Source organism: Vidua macroura, chromosome 21 (assembly GCF_024509145.1).
Source record: "Vidua macroura isolate BioBank_ID:100142 chromosome 21, ASM2450914v1, whole genome shotgun sequence".
In the NCBI taxonomy this organism is placed as follows: domain Eukaryota; kingdom Metazoa; phylum Chordata; class Aves; order Passeriformes; family Viduidae; genus Vidua; species Vidua macroura.
Window position 1 is genome coordinate 2,698,802 of NC_071591.1, and position 24,461 is coordinate 2,723,262.

At 54.7% G+C, this 24,461-nt stretch overlaps 1 protein-coding gene across 11 annotated transcripts in view; it reads left to right on the forward strand.

Moving 5' to 3' along the window:
- Positions 1-23,767, forward strand: part of GPSM1 (G protein signaling modulator 1) — a 63,524-nt gene extending 39,757 nt beyond the window's left edge. For 4 of the 11 annotated variants that reach the window (XM_053996332.1, XM_053996333.1, XM_053996336.1 and 1 more), the window contains 5 exons: positions 127-197; positions 2,207-2,386; positions 19,190-19,349; positions 21,509-21,717; positions 21,812-23,767. In XM_053996332.1, coding sequence (XP_053852307.1) covers positions 127-197; positions 2,207-2,386; positions 19,190-19,349; positions 21,509-21,717; positions 21,812-22,000 — 809 coding nt within the window. In that variant the 3' untranslated portion in view covers positions 22,001-23,767. Of the gene's footprint in view, positions 1-126; positions 198-2,206; positions 2,387-5,184; positions 5,207-13,711; positions 13,924-14,046; positions 14,067-14,222; positions 14,532-15,203; positions 15,334-16,789; positions 16,865-19,189; positions 19,350-21,508; positions 21,718-21,811 lie in introns of those variants that run through there. The other 7 variants (XM_053996334.1, XM_053996337.1, XM_053996343.1 and 4 more) reach the window with 7 other exon arrangements.
- The last annotated feature ends 694 nt before the right edge of the window (positions 23,768-24,461 follow it).

Sequence of the window (24,461 nt, forward strand, 5' to 3'; positions counted from 1 at the left end):
CTGCATCATCCCACCCCTTTGACTTTTAGTTAACCAGAGCAGAGGATCTGCCGTGGTTTGGGTTCTCTCTGTGTGACATTTGTGCTGTTGGTGACACCCCCCTGATGTGAGAGTGTTGTTTTGCAGGAGCCAGGCCAAAGAGACTCCAGAGGAACAGCATGGACAGCTTAGACCTCCTCAAGTTCCCTTCTGAAAAGGTAAGCAAAGATGTCTGGCCTCAAAGATTGTCAGTGGGAATCTGTACACAGATTCCAATTGGTTTGTTGTTGCCTGGCTTCATTTGCAGGGAAATATGCAATTAGCAGATATCACTGGAGTCAATGGGATTAACCAAAGAGGGTTTCTGGAGAGCTTGGAGGAGAGGAACAGCTGGTCTGACTAAAAAGGCACTTAAAGCTGAAAAGTCACTTCTGGGCTTTTTTTGAAAAAAGCAGCCCTTTATTGGAAGGATCATGGTGAGCAGCTTAGCCCCTGAGTGGCTGCCAGTGCGTGTCAGCCCAGTGGAGTGACACAGAGGCAGACACAGGAGATGGAGCACTGCAGGAGGGTTTGTCCCAGGGTTTGTCCCAGGGGCTCCAGGGATTGCTTTGCTCCTGGGAATGTCAGATCTGAGCAGATCAGCGTTTCCTCCGTGTCCCCAGGGCTGCTCCTGCAGCAGCTGGGAGGCACTGAGCCCTTCCAGCCTCAGGGATCATTTCAGCCTCCCAGAAAATCCTGCTGGTGCTGCCGAGGGCTCAGCCCTGCCTGTTCCCAGAGGAGGGGGGCCAGGCCTGCAGCCACGCTGCCTTTTTGGAATGCTTTTGGCACAAATCATCCCCATTCACCCAGTGCTTTCCAGGCACAGCATTTACAGAACTGTCACAGAGAAAAAAAGCTCACCCAAGCTGCAGGTGGGTGTAGACAGTCAGTGGGAAACAACCTCAGGCTTGAGAAACCGTTTAGGTACCTAAAAATCCCAATAAATACTGGGAAGGCCAGGCAAAAGATCCTCCCTGAATTAACTCTCTCTGGAAAATAAATTCCAAATGTCCTGATGTATTTTTATCAATTCTCCCAGTGCCCCTTGGCTATTTTGGCTTTTCCTGCTCTCACCAACGTGACTCCATCTCCGGGGTGTCGATGGCAGGGACAGCAGTGCCCAAGGTCAGGGGACATTGGCTCAGTGTCCCCATCAGAGCAGCACAGCCCCGAGGGGTGTGTGGCTGCCTGTTCATTGCTGATGGATTTCTGCTCTTTGCTGTAAATGCTGAGCACTCCATAGTTCAGGCAGGCTCATGGATTTCAGGGGTTCCATGGGGAGGATGGAGCAAGCAGGAGCTGTGGGGTCAGGTGTGAACACTCCTGTTCCCCCTGCAGTGTCCTTGGGAGGGTGTGAGGTCACCTCTCCTTCAGAGTGCTCTGGATACAATTCCTCTGCTCTGTCCCACTGGGTTACAGCCCTGGGAGAGGCTCCTGTGCTTTGTGCTGTGGTGGGAGTGAGAAGGAGCAAGGAGCAAACCCATGGAGTGAACCCCGACCTCTCCAGCATCCTCTCGGTGTTGTCTCTGCCAGGGATGCCTTCAAAGCCAGCACAGCCCCCCTGGTAGCACATTTCCAGGAGCCCCTGTCCCGTGCCTCTGACAGAGCTGTGTGTTGGGGCACAGGAACACCCACCTTGGTTCTGGAGCTCCAGCACACTGCAGGAATGCTGCTCCCTGCCCACCCTGCTCTCTCCAGTGTCTCTCTCACTCCTGCATTTCACCTCCTCTGGTTTTATCTCCCAACCTCTTGTTTATTCCTTTGTATACCAGACTAAAATCTCTTTCTCCAGGCTAGGTTTCACCCTGAAGGTGCTGTAATTGAGTCATCTCTCCTGTTGTCATGCACTGAGCACTGTGAGGGCTCCACCAAGGCACTGCAAGGCACTTCTGATTTATATTCGTGTGGCTGCTTTTTAAGATGTGGACACTGGCCTGGCTGTGCTGGTGCCATCAACATGGCAATGAATCTGCCCTTCCTTCTTCTCACTGTTCCTGTTTGGGATCTCTGTCACCTCTGTTTCCCCACACCTGGGCTGTCAGTGCTGTATTTCTGTGTCTGTGGGAGCACTGAGCCCCACGTTAAGTGTGCTCCTGTGCCTCTCCTGCTCTGTGGGTAGGAGCCAACAGAGCTCCACGAAAACCTGAGCCAGGCAGTGGCTGCAGTGACTGTTTCTTGCTTTCCCAAGGACCAGAACGGGGACAGCCACCACGTGGGAGAGCTGAAGATCTCAGGGAAGGAGTTCTTGTCGTTACCTGCGAGAACCAGGAAACAGCGGGAGCACCAGTCCAGCTCAGAGAGGAAAGCCCAGGGATCAAGTGCCTCCCCTCAGGGTGCTGGGGAGGTCCGAGTGCAGGTGCCACAGTCGGTAGGAAGATGATTTTAATCTCCAGTGCTGATCTGGGAGTTCCTCATGTTTGTTTTTGCCTCATTTCCAGCCGGGTGTGGGGGTGGCAGTGGGGACTTTTGGCTGGAAAAGGGATTCTGTAGCTGTGCTCTGTTTGTTGGCTCTGGGGGCAGCTGTGGGCAAATCCTTTTGTCTTTTTGAGCCTCAGCACCACTGTCCTTCTAGCAGAGCAGTGGTACCAGTCTCCATCACAAACTGTCTCAGTGGTGACATTTTTAACCTTCTCTTGAGGGACAAGAGTCTAGAGCTGAGCTTAGCTGGGTTTAGGATTGTCAGGATGTGATGCCTTGAATTCCAGAAAAGCACAGCAGTTTGGGTGCTTTGTGGAGCTTGAATTGATCAGCTCCTGGAGTTCATGAGGAGTGGGGTTGGTGCCTTCAAAAAGCAGAGCCCTTCCCAGGTCTCTGGTGCTGGTTGCCTTGGCCAAATGTGGGACTGTAGATGTTCTGCCTCGTGTTCTGATCACACTGATGGTCAATGTGCAGAGTGGTCTCTTAGAATTCATCAGAGATGGTAGAAATCATCATCCAGGAGCTTTTCTTTGGAAGCAGCACAGATGGAGCTCATTTCCTCAAGAGCTGGCCCTGATGTTGGTGATTTCCAGGTTACTGGTGCTGTGTGGGGAGCTCTGAGCAGTCCGTGCTCGGCTCCCTGGAGGATGGTGAGGATCCATGTCCTGGGAAGCTCCCCAGATGCTTTTTTGCTGTTTTTAACCTGACAGTTCTGCTGGTTTTGGGCCGTTCCCTTCCACTGCTGTTGATGTTTGTTGTGACACACGGCAAACACAAATACTGGGGAGCTTTCCTGCAGCTGTGCTGGGTTTGTTCCCAGCCCTGGAAGCAGGGCTCACACCCACAATGATTCTGGCACGTTTCTGGATCGTGGGAGGGGGCTTGGAGGTGTTTGAACTCGGTGATCTCAGGTGAGAAAGCCCCAGATCCTCAGCTTGTTGCCAGGAGAGACGAAGCGTAACGGGAGGATCAGTGATCTCATGGGTGCTGGGAAGTGTTGAGGGTTTTGCTTTACACTGGGTCTCCAGCACGCTACCACAGTTCTGTGATCATGCAGAGATTCCAGATGGAATAACTCCAAGCCAGAAAAGATAGGCCTGGTTTTTTTTTGGTTTTTTTTTGTTTTTTTTTTTGTTTTTTTTTTTTCCTTGGCATTTAAGAAGCGAAATTAAATATTTTCATGCTGGCTAAGAAAGAGTCAGAGCTGCAGAGCTTGGGATGAAGCCTGGCTGTGGAATGGGGATGCTTGAAGGTAATTCTGGCTCTGAGTCCTTTGTTCCCCAGCTGTGGATCATGGGGAGAACATTATCCTGCTGTACCTGTGTGCATGGGTGTGTGGACACGTCCTTTTTTTACCATAGACATTCCTGATTTTCAGTTCTCTGGCCACTGGAGACCAAATTTTTACACCAACTGGGGTTTTTAAAATTTTTATTGACTTCTCTGAGCTCATTCTTCATTCCCAACAGTGTTTGTGGAAATGGTCTGCTGGGAAAAACATTTCCTACAGCTCACCGGTGCAAACATGGTCAGTGAGAAGGAAAACAAAGCTCATCTGAGCCAGAGAGGAGACAGCAGCATGGGGGCACACAAGGCAATACAAAAGAGAGAAAAAATCCACTTCTGCCAGAAATAGCCTTGTATTTTTAACTCAGACATTCAGCCAGAGACCAAACAAAAGCCACGCTCCACCAAGAGCTGGGAAAAGCATTCCTGAGGAGTGTAGCTGTGGATCCATGGGCTGTGTCTGAAAAAAAGGCCCCGTGGGGCTTTGCCAGCCACTGGTGACCCCTTGGCAGCACAGGTGGGGTTTGGGGAGAGGCCAGAGGGCTCTGTGGTGGCTCTGGGGGACACGGCGGGGTCACTTCAGGGCAGCTTTGCTGTGTTGGTGCTCCCAGCTTGGCCAGGCTGACTCTGCAGCACGGGCCAGACCTCAGGATGTTCAAAGTCAGCGTTGTCCTGTGGGTTTTGCCGTGAGCAAAGCAGCCCCTCTGTGTTCTGCTGTCATGGGGGAGTTGAAAAGCTGCAGTTCCATCCATGGGAGCAAACCCCTCCCCAGTGGGAGAGAAGCTTTTCCTGGTCAGTCTGTTCAGACAACAACCCCCCCTCAGATTCCTCATTTTGCAAGGAAAAAAAGCAAAAATTCTCTTTAATCCATTGGTGAACTGTGAGTCCTTAGTTAGAGGTGATCTCTGAAGGTTGATCTGGGGTGCCACAATCCCTGCTGTCCGTGGCAGAGGAGACTGTGAGCAGGGAAAAAACTCATCCCAGGTCCTGCAGTGGGACCTCTGGGTGAGCCCTGCTGCCAGCACTGCCCCGACCTCCATCCCCAGGGCAGATCCAGCCTGGGCAGGTCCTGGGGGCGAGGTGCCTGACTCAGAGCTCCTGGATTCACCACCCATCCATCCCCTGCCTGTTGTTTACCTCCCTCTTCCCCACGGGCTGATGGGGTAATGCTGCTCGCCTGCCTCCCCCGGGGAGGTTCCAGAGGCGTGATGATGGCTGTGAAGTTGTTGGAGCTTTGGATGGCAGGAGCCCTGGTGGTTGTTATTAGCATTGGTGATGATGCTGCTAATTACCGAGCTGCTGGGAAACTCCCCTTGGGAGGAGGCGGAGGGGAGGCAGGGAAAAGTGAAGTGAGCAGGGGATGGAGAGGAGCCTGTCCCTCCTGGCAGCTCTGTGGGGCCCTGAGAGGAGGGCTCAGCATGCAGGAGAAGCCGTGGGGATGCTGGGATGGATGGGAGAAGCCATGGCCCAGCTGCTGCGGAAGGTAGGAGAGCGTGGCAGGTCCCCCTGTGCCTCACCTTCCTGCCACCGCTCTGCACGAGGCTGCTGGTGAACGTGGTGCTCATGCAGGAGGGTCCTGACCCTGCTGGGGCAGACAGGGACTTCCTTACCCTTCCCAGGGACCCCTGGAGTTGGGGGGATTTCCCAGCCATGGCTGGTGGTCACTTGGAGGAGAAGGACCAGCCCTGCCAGGGTGTGGGGATGAGCAGGGACAGGGTCCTGTTCACCTGGGAGCTCAGGTGTGCAGCTCCCCTGGGCATACTCAGGGCTGTGAGTGCCCTGAGGAGGATTGGCTCTGGGAGAAGCTGATGAGGGTGAGGTGCTTTTGGTCACGTTTTTGCTCTGTTGCAGCAGAGCCCTGAGCAAAAGTGGCTGCATTAAAGCTCTGTCCCCGTGCCTGCAGTTGTGGGCAGCCAGATCCAAGTCCCTCCAAATCCCTCCCTGGGACTCGTGCAGTGCACACCTTTCTGAGTTTCCTCTCTTTTAAAAGGAACATCAAAGCAGGGGTTTTGTACTACATGAAACTTGCAGACATCAAAGGCTTGCTCATAAATGTAACCCCTCTCTCCAGTGTGCTGAAGGTCAGAATGCTCCAGCTTGGGTTTGACTTGGTAGCAGATGTGTTTTAGGGGGTTTTTAGAAGGTTACTGGAAGGATGGGATTTTTCTAACACTTCAGAAATATCAGAGATTGTGTCCCTCACCCTCCCCTGTGCAGAAAGGAGAGGGCCCATGGAAGAAAGGGGCTGTGTATTCTGGAAAAGACTTCCTGGGGACCTGCCCCAGTTCTGGGCCTGTGTTTAAGGTCAGAGGTCTTTGAGGCCAAGGGGACTGAGCATGAGCCAGAGTTCAAGGGCTAAAACACTTCATTGTGTCCAGGTCCAACAGCTGGAGCAAAACCCAGGGAACGAGGTACGGATCAAACCCATCCCTGTCTGGAAATGCTCCTGATCCTGGGGACTCTCCCCTTCCCAGGGAGTGATTCCTCTCCAGACCTGTCCCACACCCTGTCCTCAGCCAAGCCCATTTATAGTCAAGGGAAAGAGGAGCTGTGTTTGATTGCAGTGACAACTTGCAGGGATGGCTTGCTGATGTATTTAGACACCGAACGATTTTCAAGCACTCTGCATGGCCAAACATTCCCTGGGACGAATGTTTTTATAAGGCCTTTTTTTATGATGACAGTGAGAAGCAGCCATAAAAGAAAGGAATTTTTTGTAGGTCATACATCCCCGCCCCAGAGGCAGGTTGCCAGAGTTGTTTTGATGGTTTTCTGTCTCAGGATTTCTTGGGGGATTGTTGGGTTGCAGGATGCTCGTGGTTGAGCCTCTGAGGGTCAGCCCTGGGGGCGGTGGCAGGGAGGAGATCTGGAGGATCCTGCCTGTCCCTGCTGAATCAGGGCTTGTCCAGGCAGCTCTCGGCTGTCAGGTGTCCCCATCCCTCCCCTGTGACTTCACTGGGAACTGCAGAATGGGCTGGATGGCTGCTGGGGTGCAGGGATGTGTCAGCCTCGGGGGCTTCTGGCCCCGCAGCATCATTTCCCTGGTTGCCTTGTGTTGTTTGAGGGGAGATTGGCACTTCCCCAATTCCCTCTGGAGCTGGGATTTGGGGTTTGCACCAGGCAGCCTTTGCTGCTCTGTGGTGCCTGTGCATCTTCCCTGTTTTAACATCAGCTTGGTCCCTGTTTCATCTCCCTGGTGTGCAAATCCCACAACACAGGGGCAGTGCAAATCACACCCTCCCTCATCCCACAGCCTCCACGTTTGCTCATCTGCAGGGGTGTAATTATGCCATTAGTGCTGGTCAGACTTTCTGCTGTAAACGTGCTCTGAAAGGAAGGGAGAAGCCCGAGCCAGGGAGAGAGGAGAGGCAGCTGCTGCTAAATTTAAGACTGTTCCTATGACACCTGGAGGCTGCTGTGGTGGTGTCAGTCCTCTTGGAAGTGAGCAGGTAAACACGGAGCCGTGCCTTGTTCTTGGAGTGCTTTATCTCCCTGTTCAGCGGGTGGGACCTCCCAAAGTGCTCGGGGCAGGGAGGCTGTGCTGGTTCCTAGCTGGAGGCAGGATGTGCAGGAAAACCTGGAGAGCTCCAGCCTGACAGGTATGGGGAGGCTCTTCCAGGGGTTTGGGCTGTTGGGAGAAGCAGTCAGGGACATCTCCCCAGAGTCATCTTAAATTGTCTGACCTGTCTTTCTCTCTGAGTCTCTTTGTTAAGCTGTAGGGTCCTTCTCATCTCCTGTTCTCTGGCTCAGGTGGGCTCCTTGCACAGACGCTGCACAAGCCAGGGGAGGTGTAAGAACTGCTCTCCCAAATCTGGAGGTGCAGCAGAGCCAGAGTTCTGCAGAGCCCTGACAGTAATTTTTCTGTGTAACTTTGGTCATGGGAGGCAGGGAAATAAACGTGGGGATAGAAAACCTCTGCAAAAAGTGGCTGCACGGAGAAGGTGGGGGGAGGCAGCAGCGTTTTCTGGCTTGTGCTGCCTCTGCTGCATTCGTTGCCTCAGAGGCAAATTATCAGTTTCTTCCTTGAATATGAACAGCTGCCAGGTAATGAATTCCCCCTCTCTGTTTTATAATGGCATTAAAATTGGGATTTGCCTTAGTTTTCTCTGTAATTATCCAATGAGCCTGTGTGAGTGAGAGGGAGGCAGGGCAGAGCTGGCTCTGCTGCAGGCGAGTGTCAGTGTCGTGCCTGGGGGATTGAACTTGGGAATGGCCCTTCCTGAGGGGCAGATCCAAGGGATTGAATTTGGGAATGACCCTTCCTGAGGGGCAGATCCAAGAGATTGAATTTGGGAATGACCCTTCCTGAGAAAGCAGGAAACTTCCATGTGCTCCCTGGCACAGGGCTGGTGTTGGCAGGGCAGTGCCTGTCTGGGCTGCAGGGATCAGTGTCCCTGATCTCCCTTTGGGATATTTCTGTTGCTTGCACACCCTCTTCCTGTGTTTTCCCTCCTCCCAGGCTGAGGTCAGGCTGTGGATCAAAGCTGAGCCTCGTGGAAGGAGATGGGAGACGGGGTTTGTACAAGCCTGTGCCTGTGCATCAGCCACACACAGGGGAGAGAGCCCACGGGCTGTGCCACGTGCAGGAGGCTGTCCAAGCCCTGGCATCTGCAGGGGTGACACCAAGGACACCCAGGGTCTGGGTGTTTCTCTGGTTGAGGATCAGGGACTTCATATTCCATTCTTAACATGTGGAGGCCAGCTCTGGAGCTAAAAAACTGTGAGGAAAAACCTCTTGCCTGAGGAATCTGCTCTAGGAAGGAGGTAAAAACTGAGCTGGTTGTCCAAGGCCACCCAGCAGACTCGTGCTGGAGGACTGAAGGTCAAGGAGCCAGGCTGGAGGTGACAAACCAGGCTCCCCAAATCCACTCTTCTCCCGTTGACTCACTGTAATTGAGTTTGCAGTTATTGGCACTTTGAAACCGTAATTGAGGTCTGCTTTCCTCCTTGCACAACCTTTTCTCCCGGCAAACTGTCAGCCATCAAGTGGGATGAGACAGTAAAAGAGATGCTACACTCACCATTTCCTAGAAACTGTCACTTGAAAGAGAACAGCACAGAAAAAAAGGATGAATCGAAGCTAAACCCAGAGTGATAAGCCTCCAAATGTTTGATTTCTCTCAAAATCTGGAACTTTTCATTCCTTTCTTGGGTCTTTGCTGTGCCTGGGGCACCTTGTGCCTTCACAGTTCTGGCCTCTGGCATTTATTGAACTTCACATGGCAGAAGAGCTTAAAAATATCATAGCCCAGGTTGTGTTTGGATGTAAATCAGCCTAACTGGGCTTAAATCCCTGGAGCTGGGGTGACACCAGATGACAAGGGGGCCTCTGGTGACTCGGGGCTGTGTTTGATTTCCTTGCACAACCATCCCTGAGCTCCCAGCTGTGGCTGTGGGGTCTGGCATGGATGGATCCAGCAGGTCCCTGTGCTGGGAAGGGATCATGGTCTGGCTGTGCCTGCTGGGGCTACCTAAAGAATCCTTTCTGCACCAATAACTTGTGTTCCTCTTTCTGTAAATTATATTGAAAACCAGGAAATGCTGCTGCTATTATGTTTTCAGGCTTTCACTGAAGGACAGAGCTGTATAACCAGACCAGCTCAGTCTGAGCCTTATCTTTGATTGTGGCTGTTTTCAGCTGCTGAGCAGAGCTGGAGGCTCCCCCAGAGGACACAAACACAGCAGAGCCTTGGGGCAGATTTGGGTTTTGTCTGTTATTGCCCTGTTTTAGGGAGGCCAGATCACCCTCAGAGAGCATCCTGCCCAGAGGCCACCCCGCTGCCTTCACTGGCACCAGGCAGCTCCATCCCTGCAGTTTGTGGGCAGGGAGAGGAGGGTTCAGGGAGGCAGTGACCTCCTCAGGGAACAGCTTGTTCCTTAAGTCACTGCTTTTTGGATAGACACTGTCCCATCAATGCAGTCCTCTCCTCTGGATTTAGGGTGGTCTTGGGGTGAGCAGAGGCTTTGGGGTCCCTCTGAGCTGTCCTTGCATCTGTACTTAGGGTGCAGGAAACTGAGGCTCCCTGGGAGCTGGCTGAGGGTCCTCCGTAGCTGCAGGAGAAGGATGGGAATCCCTGAATCCAGGAGGGTTTAAGGGCTGTTTCTTGGAGCTCTCCTGATAAAACCTGCCGTGGCAGCAGGATGGGTGTGAAGGCAGCTGAGGGGCAGAATGAGAGGTGCAGGCAGCAATTCCCAGCTGGACAGAAGGTGTCCTTGCACAGCTGGACAGAAGGTGTCCTTGCACAGCTGGACAGAAGCTGTCCCTGGTTTGGGCACTGGCTGCAGGCTGGGCACAGCCTGTGTCAGGTTAACGTGGCCTCTGCTCACATCTCACCTTCAGCATCCACATTTCCCATTAGCTGTGCTATTTTTAAGCCTCCCTAGGCAGTTAACACCAATTAATCTAAAAGAGCCCAAATAATGGTTTTTCAGAGCCCCTGGCTCCTTCCCCTTCCCTGTGTGGCCCCAGAAGCCCTGGCAGAGCTGAGCCCAGTGAGGTGCTCTGAGTGCAGGGGTGGCTGGAGAGGCTCCCCTGGGGAGATGTGCAATTAGAGCAGGGCCCCAAACCATCCCATGGATTCAACTTTTCCAGCCTGGATCGTGCTGTTTGTGCCACAGGGGAAGTTCCAGCTCCCTGCAGTGCTCAATGCAGAGCAGAGCAGTCGATGCAGCCCTGTCTGGGAGCCAGCAGAGCCAGGCTCTGCCTGTGCCTGGGTGCAGGAGGTGCCTCTCCCCTGGGACCTGCAGGAAAGTCCCAGGAGGATTTTTTTTGCCTGTGTCTAAAGCCATTTGAATCCCAGTGTTCTCTGGGCTCTGTCACATGGAGCAAACCCCAAACAGGGTGTAGTTTCATCCTGCCCTTTGCAGGTACCAGAGCAGGAGATGCTTTTGGCTGATAGGAGAAGCTGCTGCTTTCTTTGCATGTGATTTTTGTCTTGCCTGTTTCAACTCTCCTGAGCAGGTCAGACAGACCATGGCTGCAGTGGCAAACCCACAGGTACCAGCCCAGGAGCCCTCCCTGCCCCAGCAGGGCCAGGATTTCGTGTTTTGTGGGGTGCCTTGCACAACAAGGCCTTGATCTCGAACGCGGCCTTCAGGCATTTCTGGGCTGTGAGTAAATAATAATTAAGATCTGGGCGTGTGCTGAGCAGGGGGTGTTTATGTGCAGGCTGATGTGTTATGGGTGCTGATGTGGATGGGTGTGCACAGCCCCACCACCAACTTCCCCCATCCCCACCACCCCTGGGGAAGGTGCTGCATCTGCTCAGCTCCTTCTTAAAACCTCGCTGTGCTCAGAGCAAGTAGGTGTCTAAATAAAAGTCTGATTCAAGGAAGCAGCACAATTTTGGCAATCCAGAGACGAGCAGGCTTTTTTTGCAAAGCGTTTTCAAAGCAAACTGTCAGGAGGTTCCAACGTGAGGTGCAGGGAGTGCAAGGGATGGGGAGAGCAGGGCACCTCTGCAGCTGGAGCATTGGATTGTCTCCATCACCGAAGAGCAGCTCACCTGCCCTGCTCCGTGGGCCTTGGAGTGGGGAGGTGGATAGAGAAAGTGCTCTAGATATTAACCTTGTGCTAATTAACCAGGAATATGGGTTATACCCTTTCAAGCAACGGAGTTATTTCAGTTTAGCAAATTAGTGCTGCTCAGCTGAGACTCCACGGCTGAGCACGGTCCTGGTTCCACCCCTCTCCAAGTGCAGAGTCAATCACTGCCGTGAGCTGTAGCCAAAACCCTGTGTTTTACTGCTTTGGGTGTGTGCTGGTGTGCACAGCCAGGTACCACAGCCCTGGGTGAGGGCTACACACCCCAACAACTTACTGCTTGCTGTCATCCACCTCCAGCCTGAGTTGTTCCAAGCAGTAGTTCAGGTTCACTCCCAGTTTTGGTGTTTAAGGGATCCCCCAGGTTTTTGATGGGCCATTCTGACCTCTGTAGCCACTCATCTTCTCCAGAGACTGAGCTGGAGTGAGAATGCTTCTACCTCGTGTCCTTGGTCAGTGAAACAAGCTCCAGGTGCTAAATCCAGGCTGGTGTGTTAAAGTGCCAGGGAAGCCCAGCCTGGCGTGGTAAATGCTGTCAAAATCCATGTGGAAAAGTTGCAACATTAACTGCAGATGATTGTTTGGATATGCAGAAGAGAAACCAGGTGTAATTCCCCCGATCTCAGCAGCGGGGGCTGGACTGACCTTTCAGGACAGGTTGTTGTGTAGCTGTAAATCCCGTGTTAATGTGGCCGTGGCACAAAGTGGCCCAATCTGGTCACGGTGGCAGTGGCTCCCAGACAGATCAGCACTGCAAGCAGCAGAGGTGTCAGTAACACTTGAGCCAGACACCCCCGGGGCTCCCTCCAAATGCAATCAGAAATGATATTGTCACCTGCTGTGAGCCACAGACCTGTGCTTGAGCCGTGTGTGGCAGCCGGGCACGGTCCCAACAGGTCAGCACTTACTGCATTTCGGAAGGAGGGAGCGTGGGTGAGTTATTTTGATTTTGTTTGGAACAATAAAACCCGAGTTATTTGAAATCTTAACAACAGAACCAGCTTTTAGCACCGGCGTTTATAGGGATGAGTGGGCGAGTTGTTTAAAGGGAAAAAAAAAATCTTTGAAAAGTGTCCAAGTGAAGGTGATAATTTCATGCTCCAAGGGAAGCGTGTGCACGGCCTGGGCCTGGGCAGGGCGTGGATGGGCTGTGCCAGGGGCTGGGCACAGCCCAGTGCAGGGCACACGTGTGCCCAGGGCACGCTCAGCTCCCTGAGCTCCAGCCTGACGTTGTAGGTGGTGTCTCTGCAGATCACAGATGTCTCGCTCATTATTCTTTGCTGCATCCTAAACTCAGAGGGAAAATGTCATTTCCTCATGTTGCTCCAAGCGCCGACCTCCTGTGTGTGGGCTCTCCCCCTCTGTTATACCCCTTTTCTGCCTTTCCCCCTATACCAGCTGCAGATTCCCCCTTTCAGAGCTCTCCAGAGGTGGCTCAGCTCTTCAGCTCAGGGCAGGCTCCCCATCCTGGTTCATTCCCCTGCTGCCCCTCTCTGTCCATGGATCCCCTGATCTCAGCCCCAGTGGGAAGGGGCTGCAGCACCAGCACTGAGCTCACGGGAGCTGTGGCTGTGCCCTGCCCTCCCTCAACCCTTCTCTTCCTCTTCTATCCGGTACCAAACCGGGAGTCCTGATCTCAGGTCCCACAGTTTCCATCTTTCTCTGGAAATTACTGTGTGACCCCTGGAAATGAATTTACTGGTGTGGAACAGCATGGGCAGTTCCCCAAAGCTACATTTTTTGTTCAGGTTAAAGCAATTTCCTACTTTTGCAGTGAAAAATGAGAATGAAGGACAAGTGTGGACAGAGAGCCAAGAGTGCCAGTGGGGCTCTGTCCCCATTTTGCCCCTTTGGAAAAGTGTTTTTCTTCCCAGTTGCCCCATTTCTCTGTCAGTAATTCCCATTTCACAAACGTGAGGTAAGAACAACTCTTTGGCTGCTGCGTGGCATTTCCATCTTACCCTGTTTAAAACCCTGTTGCAATTAGAAATTTCCCTCTGTCGAGCAGTGTTACATTTAAATCAAGAGATGCTTATGGCTGAGCAGCCTAGGCTCTTGCAGTAAGATAAAAAAACCACACATATCTAATAATAAGAGGAGCAGGAGGACTATCAGGAGCTAAAAATGGTCCTTCAGTATTTTGGTGCTTTAAATCCAAACGCTCGGAGTGTGTCTGTGTGTGCAACAGAGCGTGTGCTGCCGCGGTGCCTGTGCCTGCGGAGCCGAGCGTGTTTGCAGATGTAGTTTGGGAGAATCGATCCCAATCTATTTTTAAGGAAAAGTGAGTGTGGCGGGTGGGAGGTGAGGAGGTGGAAGGGAAGCTAAATATTCACGTTAGCTGCACTGTGTGTTTAAGAGCATCATCTAATAACGGGAGGATCGTGGCAGCGAGGTGAGGGAGGCAGGAGCCTTCTCTGGAGCCCCCCCACCATCGTGCCAGGGCACGGAGCGGCTCCGGGAGGAGGTGGCAGCGGGGCTGTCGCTTTAAGCCTCGGCTCGCACCCAGCGGGGTCACCGGCGACGCTCTGCACATCGCTCGGCACAAAGCCCGCTCGGCGGGGCCGGGAGAGCCTCGGGCAGCTGGAGCATCCAGCGGTGGCAGCGCTGCTGCCCGCGGACATGTGAGAGCCGGAGCCCGGGGAGAGCCGGCTGCTGAGGTCAGTGAGGGAAACTGCGGTTTGTTCGTGAGTCCTTCTTCCTCTGAAATGGGAGCGTCGGGAGGAGGAGGTGGATACGGAGACACGGAGGATTCACTCAGGCCGGGATGTGCCGTGTGTGCTCGGGGGTTTAAAGTTTTCAGGTAGCTCCGGCGTGAACTTTTTATTGTTAATATTGCTGCAGCTGCAGCGGTGCTCAGGCTGCTCCGGGTGTGCTGCGTGTCACAGCAGAGGGTGGGCGGTGGGTCCCTGAGCCTGGCCGTGCTCGGGGGGGGGACACGGGGTGTCTGTCACCAGCCCTGCCCCGCGGGGGGAGCGGGGCAGCAGCGCCCAGGGATTGGCACGGAAAGGGAAGCGGTGTCCTGAGCAAAGACCGGGCGAGTTTTACAGCTCTGCTGCCTCTGGAGCTGAGAGGAGTGGGGACTCCAGCCGAGGAGCTGGTGGCTGGGGACAGGGACAGCACCACTGCGGAGCACAGGGACGATTCTTCGGGCATTTCACCTCCTGGTAAAACAGGCTGTGGATTTCAGCCAGGGATTTCCTTCCACTCCTCTCCTCCAGCCCCCGCTCGCCTCTCTGCAAACCTCCCCCTCAGAGCCTTTCTCCAGGTGAGGTTGGGAAGTTCAGTGCCTGATGTTTTTTGGGGTTTGAGGTTGTGGCTGTGCCAGAGGTGCAGCCCCCACGGTGAGTTCTCAGGGGTGGTGCAGGATAAAGAAAAGCTGGGGCAGGGGACTGACAGACAGCCCTGGATGAGGTGCTCCTGGCACTGGTGGTCACCAGCAGCACCAGCCCTGCTCCTGCCTGGAGATTTTGAGGTCGGCTGTCTTGAAAAGAAGAGAGGTAAGGAGCGGTGACATGTGTGGTTCACAGGGGAGAGGCAGATAGGGCAGGGCATGTGGGCATGGATAGCTGCCAGGCCTGGGGCAGGTAAGCACCTGCTTGGGCAAGGACACAGATTTCCAAGGACTGTCCACAGGGGAGAACTCGGTCCTGGGGACTGATTGCTGGGTCCTGTCCCAGCTCTCTTACTGTGGGACGTGTTCAGGTCACTTCATCTCCAGGTTGTGTCCTTCCTGAAATAAGGTGGAATTGTGGTGGGCACATTTAAATGCCGAGGCAGCGTGCTCTGAGGGGGTGATAGTGACAGCTGCTGAACCTGCCGCCCTCCTCGCTTGTCCCTGACCTGGGCACTCACCAGACACCTTCAGGCAGCAGCTCCTGAGCTGGATCTGCTGTACCAGACCCACCAGGGTCCATCCACCCCTGGGTCCTGCCTGCAGGTCCCATCCGGCTGTCCCCTGGGAGATCTGGACAAAGCTCAAGTGACCCTCGAGCCTGACAGCTCCATCCTGCATTGGGTCAGGTCTGCAAGAAGCTGAGCCTGGAGGAGAGGCAGGGAAGCAAAGGCAGGTCAGTGCCCTGGGGACACCAGCTGTGAGCTGGTCTGACAGAGGGACAAGGTTTGGCCCTTTGGGTGGCTCTTGGGTGCCCGTGGTTTGGTTTGGTGAGCAAAGCTCCCTCCGAAGGGGACATTTCCACCCATGTTTGGGTGACCATGGAATTGCTGAGGGATGTGCCAAGACTTGGCCAGCACAGAAATACCTGCTGTGGTCCTTGGGGACCTCTGGAGCACTGTCCCACAGCAGATCTGACAGGCTTTGGTGGGGCTGAGCAGGGCTGTGGGAAGAGCTGCATCCCGAGCTGCTGTGGGGGCAGCAGGAAGCTGTGGGAGAAGCCGCCACCAGAGCGCTGGGTTGAGGGATCTCTGGCAGCAGATGTTGGTGTCGTGGGGGCACAGCTGGGGATGGCTGGGGGTCTGGGTTGCTCGGGTGTCACAGAGAGATTGGGTGCTGATCCCAGGATGGGGCTCGGCACTGGGAATGTGTCCGAGAAAGGTTCTCTGCAGAGTCCTGGGTGCACAGCGGGTCCGAGGTGGAAGCCCTGGAGGGAATTTGTGGGCTGAGGCTTCAGGTGTTGGGGGCTGGGAGGTGGTTGAGTTCTTGCAGTGAGGCTTTCTGCCTTTGTTTAATGGCTTTCCTGAATCCCAGTGAAAATGACCAAGGGGGGTGAGGCACAGGAGTCAGTTCTGATTTTGCCTTGCCTGGGATCTCTCCAGCCTTGGCTTCACCTGCACATCTGGAGTGGCCAGACTGAGGGATTTCCAGAGGAGATGCTGCTCCATGTCCTGCACCTCTGGGGCAGAGCTGGGCAGCCCAGGACCCTCTCATCCCAAAACTGTGATAAGTGTTATGTGGTGTGAGAGTTTATCAGAGAGGAAAATGGATGGATTTGTGCTTCTCCACAGGGTGTCATGACCTTGGCTTGGGGCTCCTGAGGAGCTGGTGGTCCCAGCTTGCAGGGAGAGGGGACAGTGGCAGAGCAGGCACCTGTCACTCTGCAGCTGCTTTTTGCTGCCTTTTCAACACCTCGGCTGTGGTTTTACACATCCTGAATCCACCCAGGCAGGTTAAACAGCCTGTTCCTCCAGCAAGGCAATGTGTGCAAAAGCCTGGATGTTTTCCAGTGGCCTGTGCGAGGAGAGGGAGTCCTGCTCCCTGCCAGTCTCAGAAAATGTGAACAAAGCTGTGACCCCCATGAGTGGGACCTCCACCTGCTTGGGATGGTGCCATCCCTGTCCTGCCCGAGGTCAGGGAGCAGGAGCAGAGGCTCCACACTTGTCCTTGTCCCTGTGTGGGCAGAGGTGGGAGTGTCTCTGTCCCCGTGCCAAGGACAAGTGTGTTTGCAGCCAAATCTGCCCTGGGGGGATCTCTGCAGTGCCAGCAGCCCCCGGGTCCCTCTGCCCCGTGCAGATGGGGTTGGTTTTACTCCTTGTGACAGCGTCTGGCTGCCACAGGAAGGTGACAGCTGGCAGAATTTGGGCAGTCGCAGCGCTGGAGGCAGAGGATGGGGGATGAGGCCAGACAGGGACACCGGCCATGAGGTGAGGAGTGGTCTCGGGGCTGGACACCGAAGCTGGTGCCCAGGAGCCATTTGGGGATGTGGCTGTGTGTCTGTGCTGTGGCAGAGCTGTTGCTCAGCCCCATGAGGGGATGTCCTGACCCTGGCTGTGCCAAGCCCCGGGCGAGCACAGCTCGGGAGCAGATGGCGAGCCCCAGGGTGTGATCACACCTCCATCTGCCCTCGCAGCTCCTGCCTCGGGGCTGGGAGCAGCCTGGCAGGGAAGGAGCCGAGCACTCCCAGCCGCCCTGTCATATTTGGGCATTTTAATTAGAGAGCTTCAGGCCTGGGGCAGGGTTTGGCTGGAGGGAGCCTGGTGCCCGCAGGTGCTGCCCTGGGGCTGCCCATGGGCTGGCACAGCCCTGTCAGCACTAACACGGCCCATGGGCACTGACCTCCTCTCCCTCGGGTGCCACTGGGAGGTACCAGGCACACAGCCAGCCCTGCCCCACACATCCATGCTCTTCCTACTGATTCAGAGCATCCTTTTCTCTGCCAGGTGCATTGGGAGCAGGATCCTGACACCCCAGACTGCAGGGTCTCTGCAGGATGTGCTGCGGGGGGATCTGGTCTCTGTGGAGGGGAGCTCTGAGCTGGGGGCTCTGGCATGCACTGCCAGGCTTCTCCTGCTAGCTGGATCCCCCTGGATCCAGGACTGCTCTGGTTTACTCCATGCAGTCGTGGAACAGCGGGAGGGAGGCTCGGTGTGAATGAACCGGTTTCCTCCTCTACCCTGAAATTTGGGTCACACAACCCAGCATAGCAGAGCTGTGAGAGATGTAGTTCACTCTCAGTTCAAGCCCGAGCCAGCTTTGATTTCTGAGGTGCAACTGTTGGTGCTTCAGAGGGTCCACTGGCGCTGTGGCTCCATTAGTGGATCAGCACGTGGCAGGCAGGAGGTGAGAGGGGTTTTTCCCCTCCCTGATCAGCTCCCACATTGCCAATGTTCCTCTCTGGCCTGCTGCTAATTTTGACGCTGCCCTAAATAGAAGCTGAGTGCATCTCATCTGCTTTGCTTAGCATACAGGAAAATTGTTTTCCTTCATCTACCCAATCCAACTTGTGCCTTTAACCCTGTCAGCACAAGTCTCTCCCTACTGCAGAGCTCCCATGAGGGGCTTTGCCTGCCCCTCCATGGGGAAGAGCTCTGGTGGGAGCAGCACCGTGTGTGGTGGGATTGGGAGGGCTCCCAGGCTGCCCAGAGTGGCCACCAGCAGAGCTGCGAGAGGGACTTTGCTTCACCAGCAGCCCAGGGAATCCCTTGCTCCACTGGAAAGTCTAGCTGTGCTCTCTCCATCTCTCTGGTGGAATGTGCAGCCCCTCAGGAGGGACCCAGTGCCCATTCTCTGATTGGCCTCTGGCTAGAAAATAGCTCAGATAGACCCAGTTCTGAGAGGTTTTGGTTACTTTCTGATGTGGCTTTTCTCCCAGTAACTGGTGGGACCAGCTCGGTGTGTAGGGAATATCCCCAAGCCTGGCAGATGCCCCTCTTATCACTGGCTAATTTTATTTCCCATTCCAAGTGACTCCTTGGAAGGATCTGTGCTTCCTGCTGCTCTGTCTGCTCCAGATCAGGACACACAGCCCCTCTCCCTGCTGGAAGTGGCTTGGCGAGGCTGCCTCCAACGCGAGCCTCCTGCAGCACAACTTAAATATATCCCTGTCTAGTGCAAGGTGCTCATTTGGGGCTCTTGTGCAAGAACTGTTGTCCTGAAAATCTGTAATTTTGTGGCATTTTCAGCTGGGTAACTGCTACAAGTGCTGTGCTGAGGAGACAGGCACCGAGGGGAAGCGTTGGGGTGTGAGGGGCAGTGGCCTGGAAAGGTTGGATTTAGCTGGTGGAAAAAGCAAACCCTGAGCTTGGGCTGAGCCCTGGCTGGGCACAGGGCAGCACTTCAGCCAGGGTGGCTGCACGGTTCCCCTCACCCTGCTCTGAGCCCAGCCCTGCCCAGCCCAGCAGCTCCCCTGGGAGCAGTGCCAGGGTGAATGCTGTCTCCTTTCCCTTCTTTCCCGTTCAGCCTCCAGGTTCCTCTGGCTGCTCTGCAGTGACAGCGGCTGCACAAAGCTCGTCTGTGCCGGGTTTGGGCTGTGGCAGTGCCTGGAGCCTCTGGGATCAGAGGGACCAAGGAGCAGAGACCCCATCAGGCTCCAGACTGTGGGGCTTGGCACACCTGGGGCACAGCCAGGAGCCAGCCCCTGAACAGACCAGGAGAGGGCACGGCTATTCCCGAGGCTGCGCCAGACAGAGCGATCGGACTCGGGGACTCGTGAGGGATGTTCTGACTCTGACTCTCCTCTCTCTTCCCAGAAAATCAACCGGACCCCTTCGGACGAGGAATGCTTCTTTGACCTGTTGAGCAAGTTCCAGAGCAACCGGATGGATGATCAGCGCTGCCCGCTGGAGGAGTGCCCAGCCGAGGCTGCGGAGGCAGCTGCCACGCGGGTGCCTGCCCTGGGAGAGAGGATATGTGAGCACCGATGCGTTCCCAAGTCCCGTCCTGTGGGAGTGACGCTGCTCCCGCGGCGTGCCCAGCTGTTGTGGTTTGCCGTGCATCCCGTGATGTTTTCCCTGAGTCTCAGCTCTCTGAACTTTAGCAGTTCCTTGGCAATCTCGGTCATTATTTGAGGAAGGAAAAAACATTCTTATGTAAATGGTTGCCGAGGGAAAGGCTGGAGAATGTGAGCTAAGGTTTGGGGAGTAAATTAGCGAGAGAAATGCAGAATACGCTTGGATTTTTTTAGTGTGGGTCTTTAGGTCTTGGATTCTGAACAAGAATCCATTTTTTTAGTGTGGGTCTTTAGGTCTTGGATTCTGGCACAAGTCCTTGTGCCACTTCCAGTACCTCCGGGAGGAAGATGATGGTGGTCATTGCTGAGGGAGCTTTGTGAGAACCTGGGGTCTGGGACGTGCAGGGACCGGGTCAGGCTTTCTCAGGCAAGTTAAAATATTGTCAGTTTTTGTAATAGCGTTGCCATGGAGGAAAAACTTCTGGATTTTGTACTGCTCTTGGATGCGGTGGTGATAGGTGCTCTGTGAGGACAGGGGAGCCAGGAGGATGGATAAACAGTGGGAAGCTGCTCAGGCAAACAGCTCAGCCCTAGGAAGGACAGGGATAAATTGAGGAAGGCGCCTGACAAATAGGGCAGGAAAGGCAGGGCTGTGTTTGCACTTGGGTTTTGTGGCTTTTTCAGTGTTCAGGGCCTTTGTTTAACCCAAGCTGCGGAGAAGCTCTAAAATGCACGGATCACGCTCACACACTTAATCACCAGCACAAAGGGCTCAAACCAGTTATTTAACCTGATGGATTTGTTCATCATCAGTTTCCAAATGAATGTGAAGTGCAAACGGGAGAGGAGCCCCCTGACAGTGCTCCCAGAGCCACGGCACAATGAGCGTGTGCCAGGGCAGGGGCTGCAGCAGAGGTCAGGCTGTGGTAGGAAGGCAGGTTGGCTGTGAGGTGAGAGGGTACTTATTGTCTAAAAATAAGGTGGAAATGAGCATCACTTTGTCAAGAGATGCATTTCTGACACACAAGTGCATTTGGCTGTAACAGCTGTGTAATTTAGGAGATGGGGCTGAAAATGCAGAGCTTTATAAAGAATGCACGAGCAGCCCCACATTCTGTTCAGCTCATTTGGGCTCCGAGCCTTTCGGACGTGTTATTTTTGAGGATTCTTTGTGAGCTGAAGGGGAGGAAGCTCATCCCTGCGTCAGCACTGAGATTTTTCTTGTGTTTCTGCAGCTCCATGAGCTGGGGCTCTAAGGACTTGTGTCGGGAGGCTCAGAGCAGGCTCTGCTCCAGAGCTTTGTGCTCAGGGAAAGTAACACCACCTGGGCTGGATTTCTCAGTTTTCCTTTGCTGGTCCCTGAGTGCAGTGTCTGTTGTTTGGGAGCCTCTCCCTCCCCAGCAGCTGCAGGAGCCAAGGGGCTCTTTCCAGGGAGTGCTGCCCAGAGGGGCTTCCAAAGGGTCGGTGGTGGATAGGTGACAGGTACTGGTTCTGGACTGGGACCCCCAGCACCAGCACAGCCCAGGCTCTGCTCGGTGGGATGAGAAGCAGCAGAGCCCAGGAGTGTTTTCTGGTGCTGACGCAGATCCTGCAGCCCGTGAGAGCCCGACTCACCGCGGCAGTGCCTCTCCTTGAGCAAACAGCCTGGATTTCTGGGGGGCCTGGGATGGTGCTGCCAGGTGAGAGGCTCAGCCAGGCCTGGGCTTGGCTGATGGCCTGTCTGCAATTATTCCCAGGTTTTGGGATTGTGTGGGTGCCTGTCACAGCCACAGGGGCCACAAGGAACTCTGTGCTCTCGTGTGATCGCCCAGCTCTGCCTGTGCCAGAGTGGAACCAGCAGGGATCACACGCAGGCAATGGTTCAGCCCGGGGGACCTGGATCTCCTGGGCTGAGGTGGCACCTTTGGTGGCCTCCAGGAGCTGGCCAAACACAGGCAGGGAGCCCCGCAGGGGACCCAGCTTTGCAAGATGTGTGTGTGAGGTTCTGCTTTATCAAGGCACCTGATTCCCCTGCTGCTGCCTGCTGGGTTTGTGTGGGTTGGAGAGGAGTTTGGGGAGGGGATTTGGGCTCTGCAGCTCAGGCAGAGCGGTGACCCTGCCCTGTGCTCCTCTCCCCCAGCACAGTCCACCCTGATGGCATCTCCGCAGACAGAGGAGTTCTTCGACCTCATCGCCAGCTCCCAGAGCAGGCGCCTGGATGACCAACGTGCCAACGTGGGCAACCTGCCCGGCCTGCGGATAACCCACAACAACCTGGGCCACCTGCGTGTGGAGGGGGACGCCCAGGAGCCCGGGGACGAGTTCTTCAACATGCTCATGAAGTGTCAGGTACGGGCACAGGGCTGGGGGAGCTCTGACACCTCTGCTCCAGCCCCTTCCTCCCTGCCCTGTGCTGATGCTAACGCCCCTCTCTCCCCTGCAGTCCTCCAGGATCGATGACCAGCGCTGTGCCCCCCCAGACTCCATCCCCCGTGGTCCCACCATGCCCGATGAAGACTTTTTCAGCCTCATCCAGCGTGTCCAGGCCAAACGCATGGACGAGCAGCGTGTGGATTTGGCCTCAGCCCAGGAGGAGGCCGAGGAGGAGCAGCAGAGGCCTGGTTCCAGCTAAGAACTGGGCTTTGGTCTGGGGGGGTTGTTTCAGCTTTATTTTGTTTTTTAAAAAGGAAGACCAGAGTAGGCGGTTTCAAGCCCGAGTGCTCCTGTGCTCCCGGTCTTGCACTTCCATTGTGTTCCTATGGGAGAGCCCAACGGATGGGGGACCGTTTTTAAATAAGGGGTTTTTTTAGGACATGTGGCCACTCTAACTCTGGGCACAGCACCTGGAAGACTTTAGCAGCCCCTTGCTGATCACCTAAAACCCCAGGACCTTGGAGGAGCCCACAGGGGGTAGCTAACTCCATCCTTGATTTCTTTTGTTTCTACAACACTTTTATTTAAACAGGGAAAGGGAAGAACACCTTTTCCATTTTGAGCTCCTCCTGTCTTCCCTGACACCAATGGCTCTGGATCCTTCTCTGGAATATCTTGTTCAGCTTTGTTCCTTCTACAGGAGAAAAAGAGCCCAAGTCCTTTAAATCTTATCCACCCCAGCTGCATTGTGGTCCCACACACCTGAGTGTATTTTAGGTTGAGGACTCTCTGGAGAGCCCTGGACATTCTCTGCTTCCAGCTGCAGCCCTGCAGAGCCTCCTGAGCAGGGGAAAAGCCTCACTGACCCTAAGCTTTAGTGGGATTTGTTACCTCTGCAGCCCTCTGCAGCCCCATGGCAGGGGCTATTCCTGGGCAGGGGGAAGGAGGAAAAAGGTCTCTGCCCGAGTTTTCAGCCCACGGCAAACAGGGACAGCTCCTGGTGCCACTGAGCTGGTGTGAGGGTGGTCCAAGACAGAACCTGTGTGTGACAGGGCCCTGCTTCAACAGCCAGCAAAGCTTTCTGCCCGTGGCTCATCCCTCCTTCATTCTGTGTCCTTCAGCAGCTCTGGCCAGTGGCCCTTCCCTCCTCTTGTTTCTCCCCAAACCAGGACTGAGCTGCTCCCAGTGAGGCTCTCTGGTTCTGTCCACCTGTCTCCAGCCCCTGGAGCCTCAGGAGAGCCCCAGGCTGGGGGGCTGGCAGGGAACTCACATTTACTGTCATTCCTTCCCCTTTTGGACCAGCTGGAAAAGCTGGAGGAGGGGAGCAGGGACCTGACTTGAGCGAGGTGCAGTATTTTTCCTTTGCTTGACCAGAGACTATGCTGGACTTCAGCAACTCCAGTGCCGAAGCAGCGCCGCTCCTGCAGAGAATAAATCAGCACTTTGGATTTGAAATGCGTTTGGAAACATCCCCAGCCAGCAGGGAGATACTTTTCGACCAGTGATGCTGCTCATGGGGCATTTACCCTGCCTGCACTGACCATGTGGAGTGGTGGCTGCAGTTTACCTGTTACCTGGGAGCACTCACCTGCTGCTTGGCCGAGGCTGGGCCTCCCTGCTGGGGCTGGGCAGAGCTCTGGAGAGGGGAGAGGAGGAGCTGCCCATCCCCTACCTACCAGCCAAGCTGGCATTTGTAAAAGAGAAAAACAGTGATGATGATGACCTGACCAGCTGCAGGCTCAGGCCTGTGCAGCTCTTAGGCAGGTGGTGAACTGGAACCTGACCATTAAGCTTTCAGAGGTATTATTAAGGTATTATTTGCCATATACTTGAATGTATGAGCTTATTTATTTTTTACATGTGCATTTGCTAATGTCATTTTAATGGGGAATTTCCAACCCACAGGTACTTGGTTTTTTTTCTAAAAAATAATCTGCCAAATGGATTAATATATTAGAAATGAATACAGCTCAAGGGGAAGGGGTGGGGGGAATTGTGCTTAATAAATATTTGTGTCTAAGCTTCAGTGCAAATACTCATTTCCATTATTTCCTGGCTGACAGTAGGGCTAATCCTGGCCCTTTGGAATAGGGATGGGGGTGAATGGGGGGGTGTCTCTGGTATCAGACACCATCACCTGTGCTAAGGAAAATGTTGTGCACCAAGCTCCACATCTCTTTACTCTATGAGCACACGGGTCCCGTGGCAGCTACCAGCATCCCAGCTCTGACTGCCTGCCAGCATGGATGTGGCTGTGGAGGGAAGGCACAAAACCCTGAGAATTCCCTGCCCAGAAGTTTCCAGGACAACAGGGCAGACAGAGCAGCCCTGCATGGCTGAGAAAAGGCCACTGGAAAGGGCTGAGGAGAGGCTGAGCTGTTCCTTTCAGGCCCTGCCTGGTCTCGGTGCCACCCCGGCGCCTGGCCCAAAGCTGGGTTGTTCCCCAGAGCCAGGGGACAAGGGCAGGGAGTGCTGGGCACAGCCCTGGCACTGGCCCTTGGAGTAGACACAAAGCAGCAGCAGCAGCTCATTCCAGCACAGCAGGCATGAGCAGGCTGTTGGACTGGGCTGGAAGGCAGCCTGGGAGCAGCAGTTTGGATCCTGAACCCTGTGAGGAGAAAGCTAAGTCACAGCTGGGCTCCTTTGTGCTGGCCACTGCCAGCCCTGAGCAAAGATTAATAAAGAGCCACCAGCTTGTTCTCATCAGGTGTTCTCACACC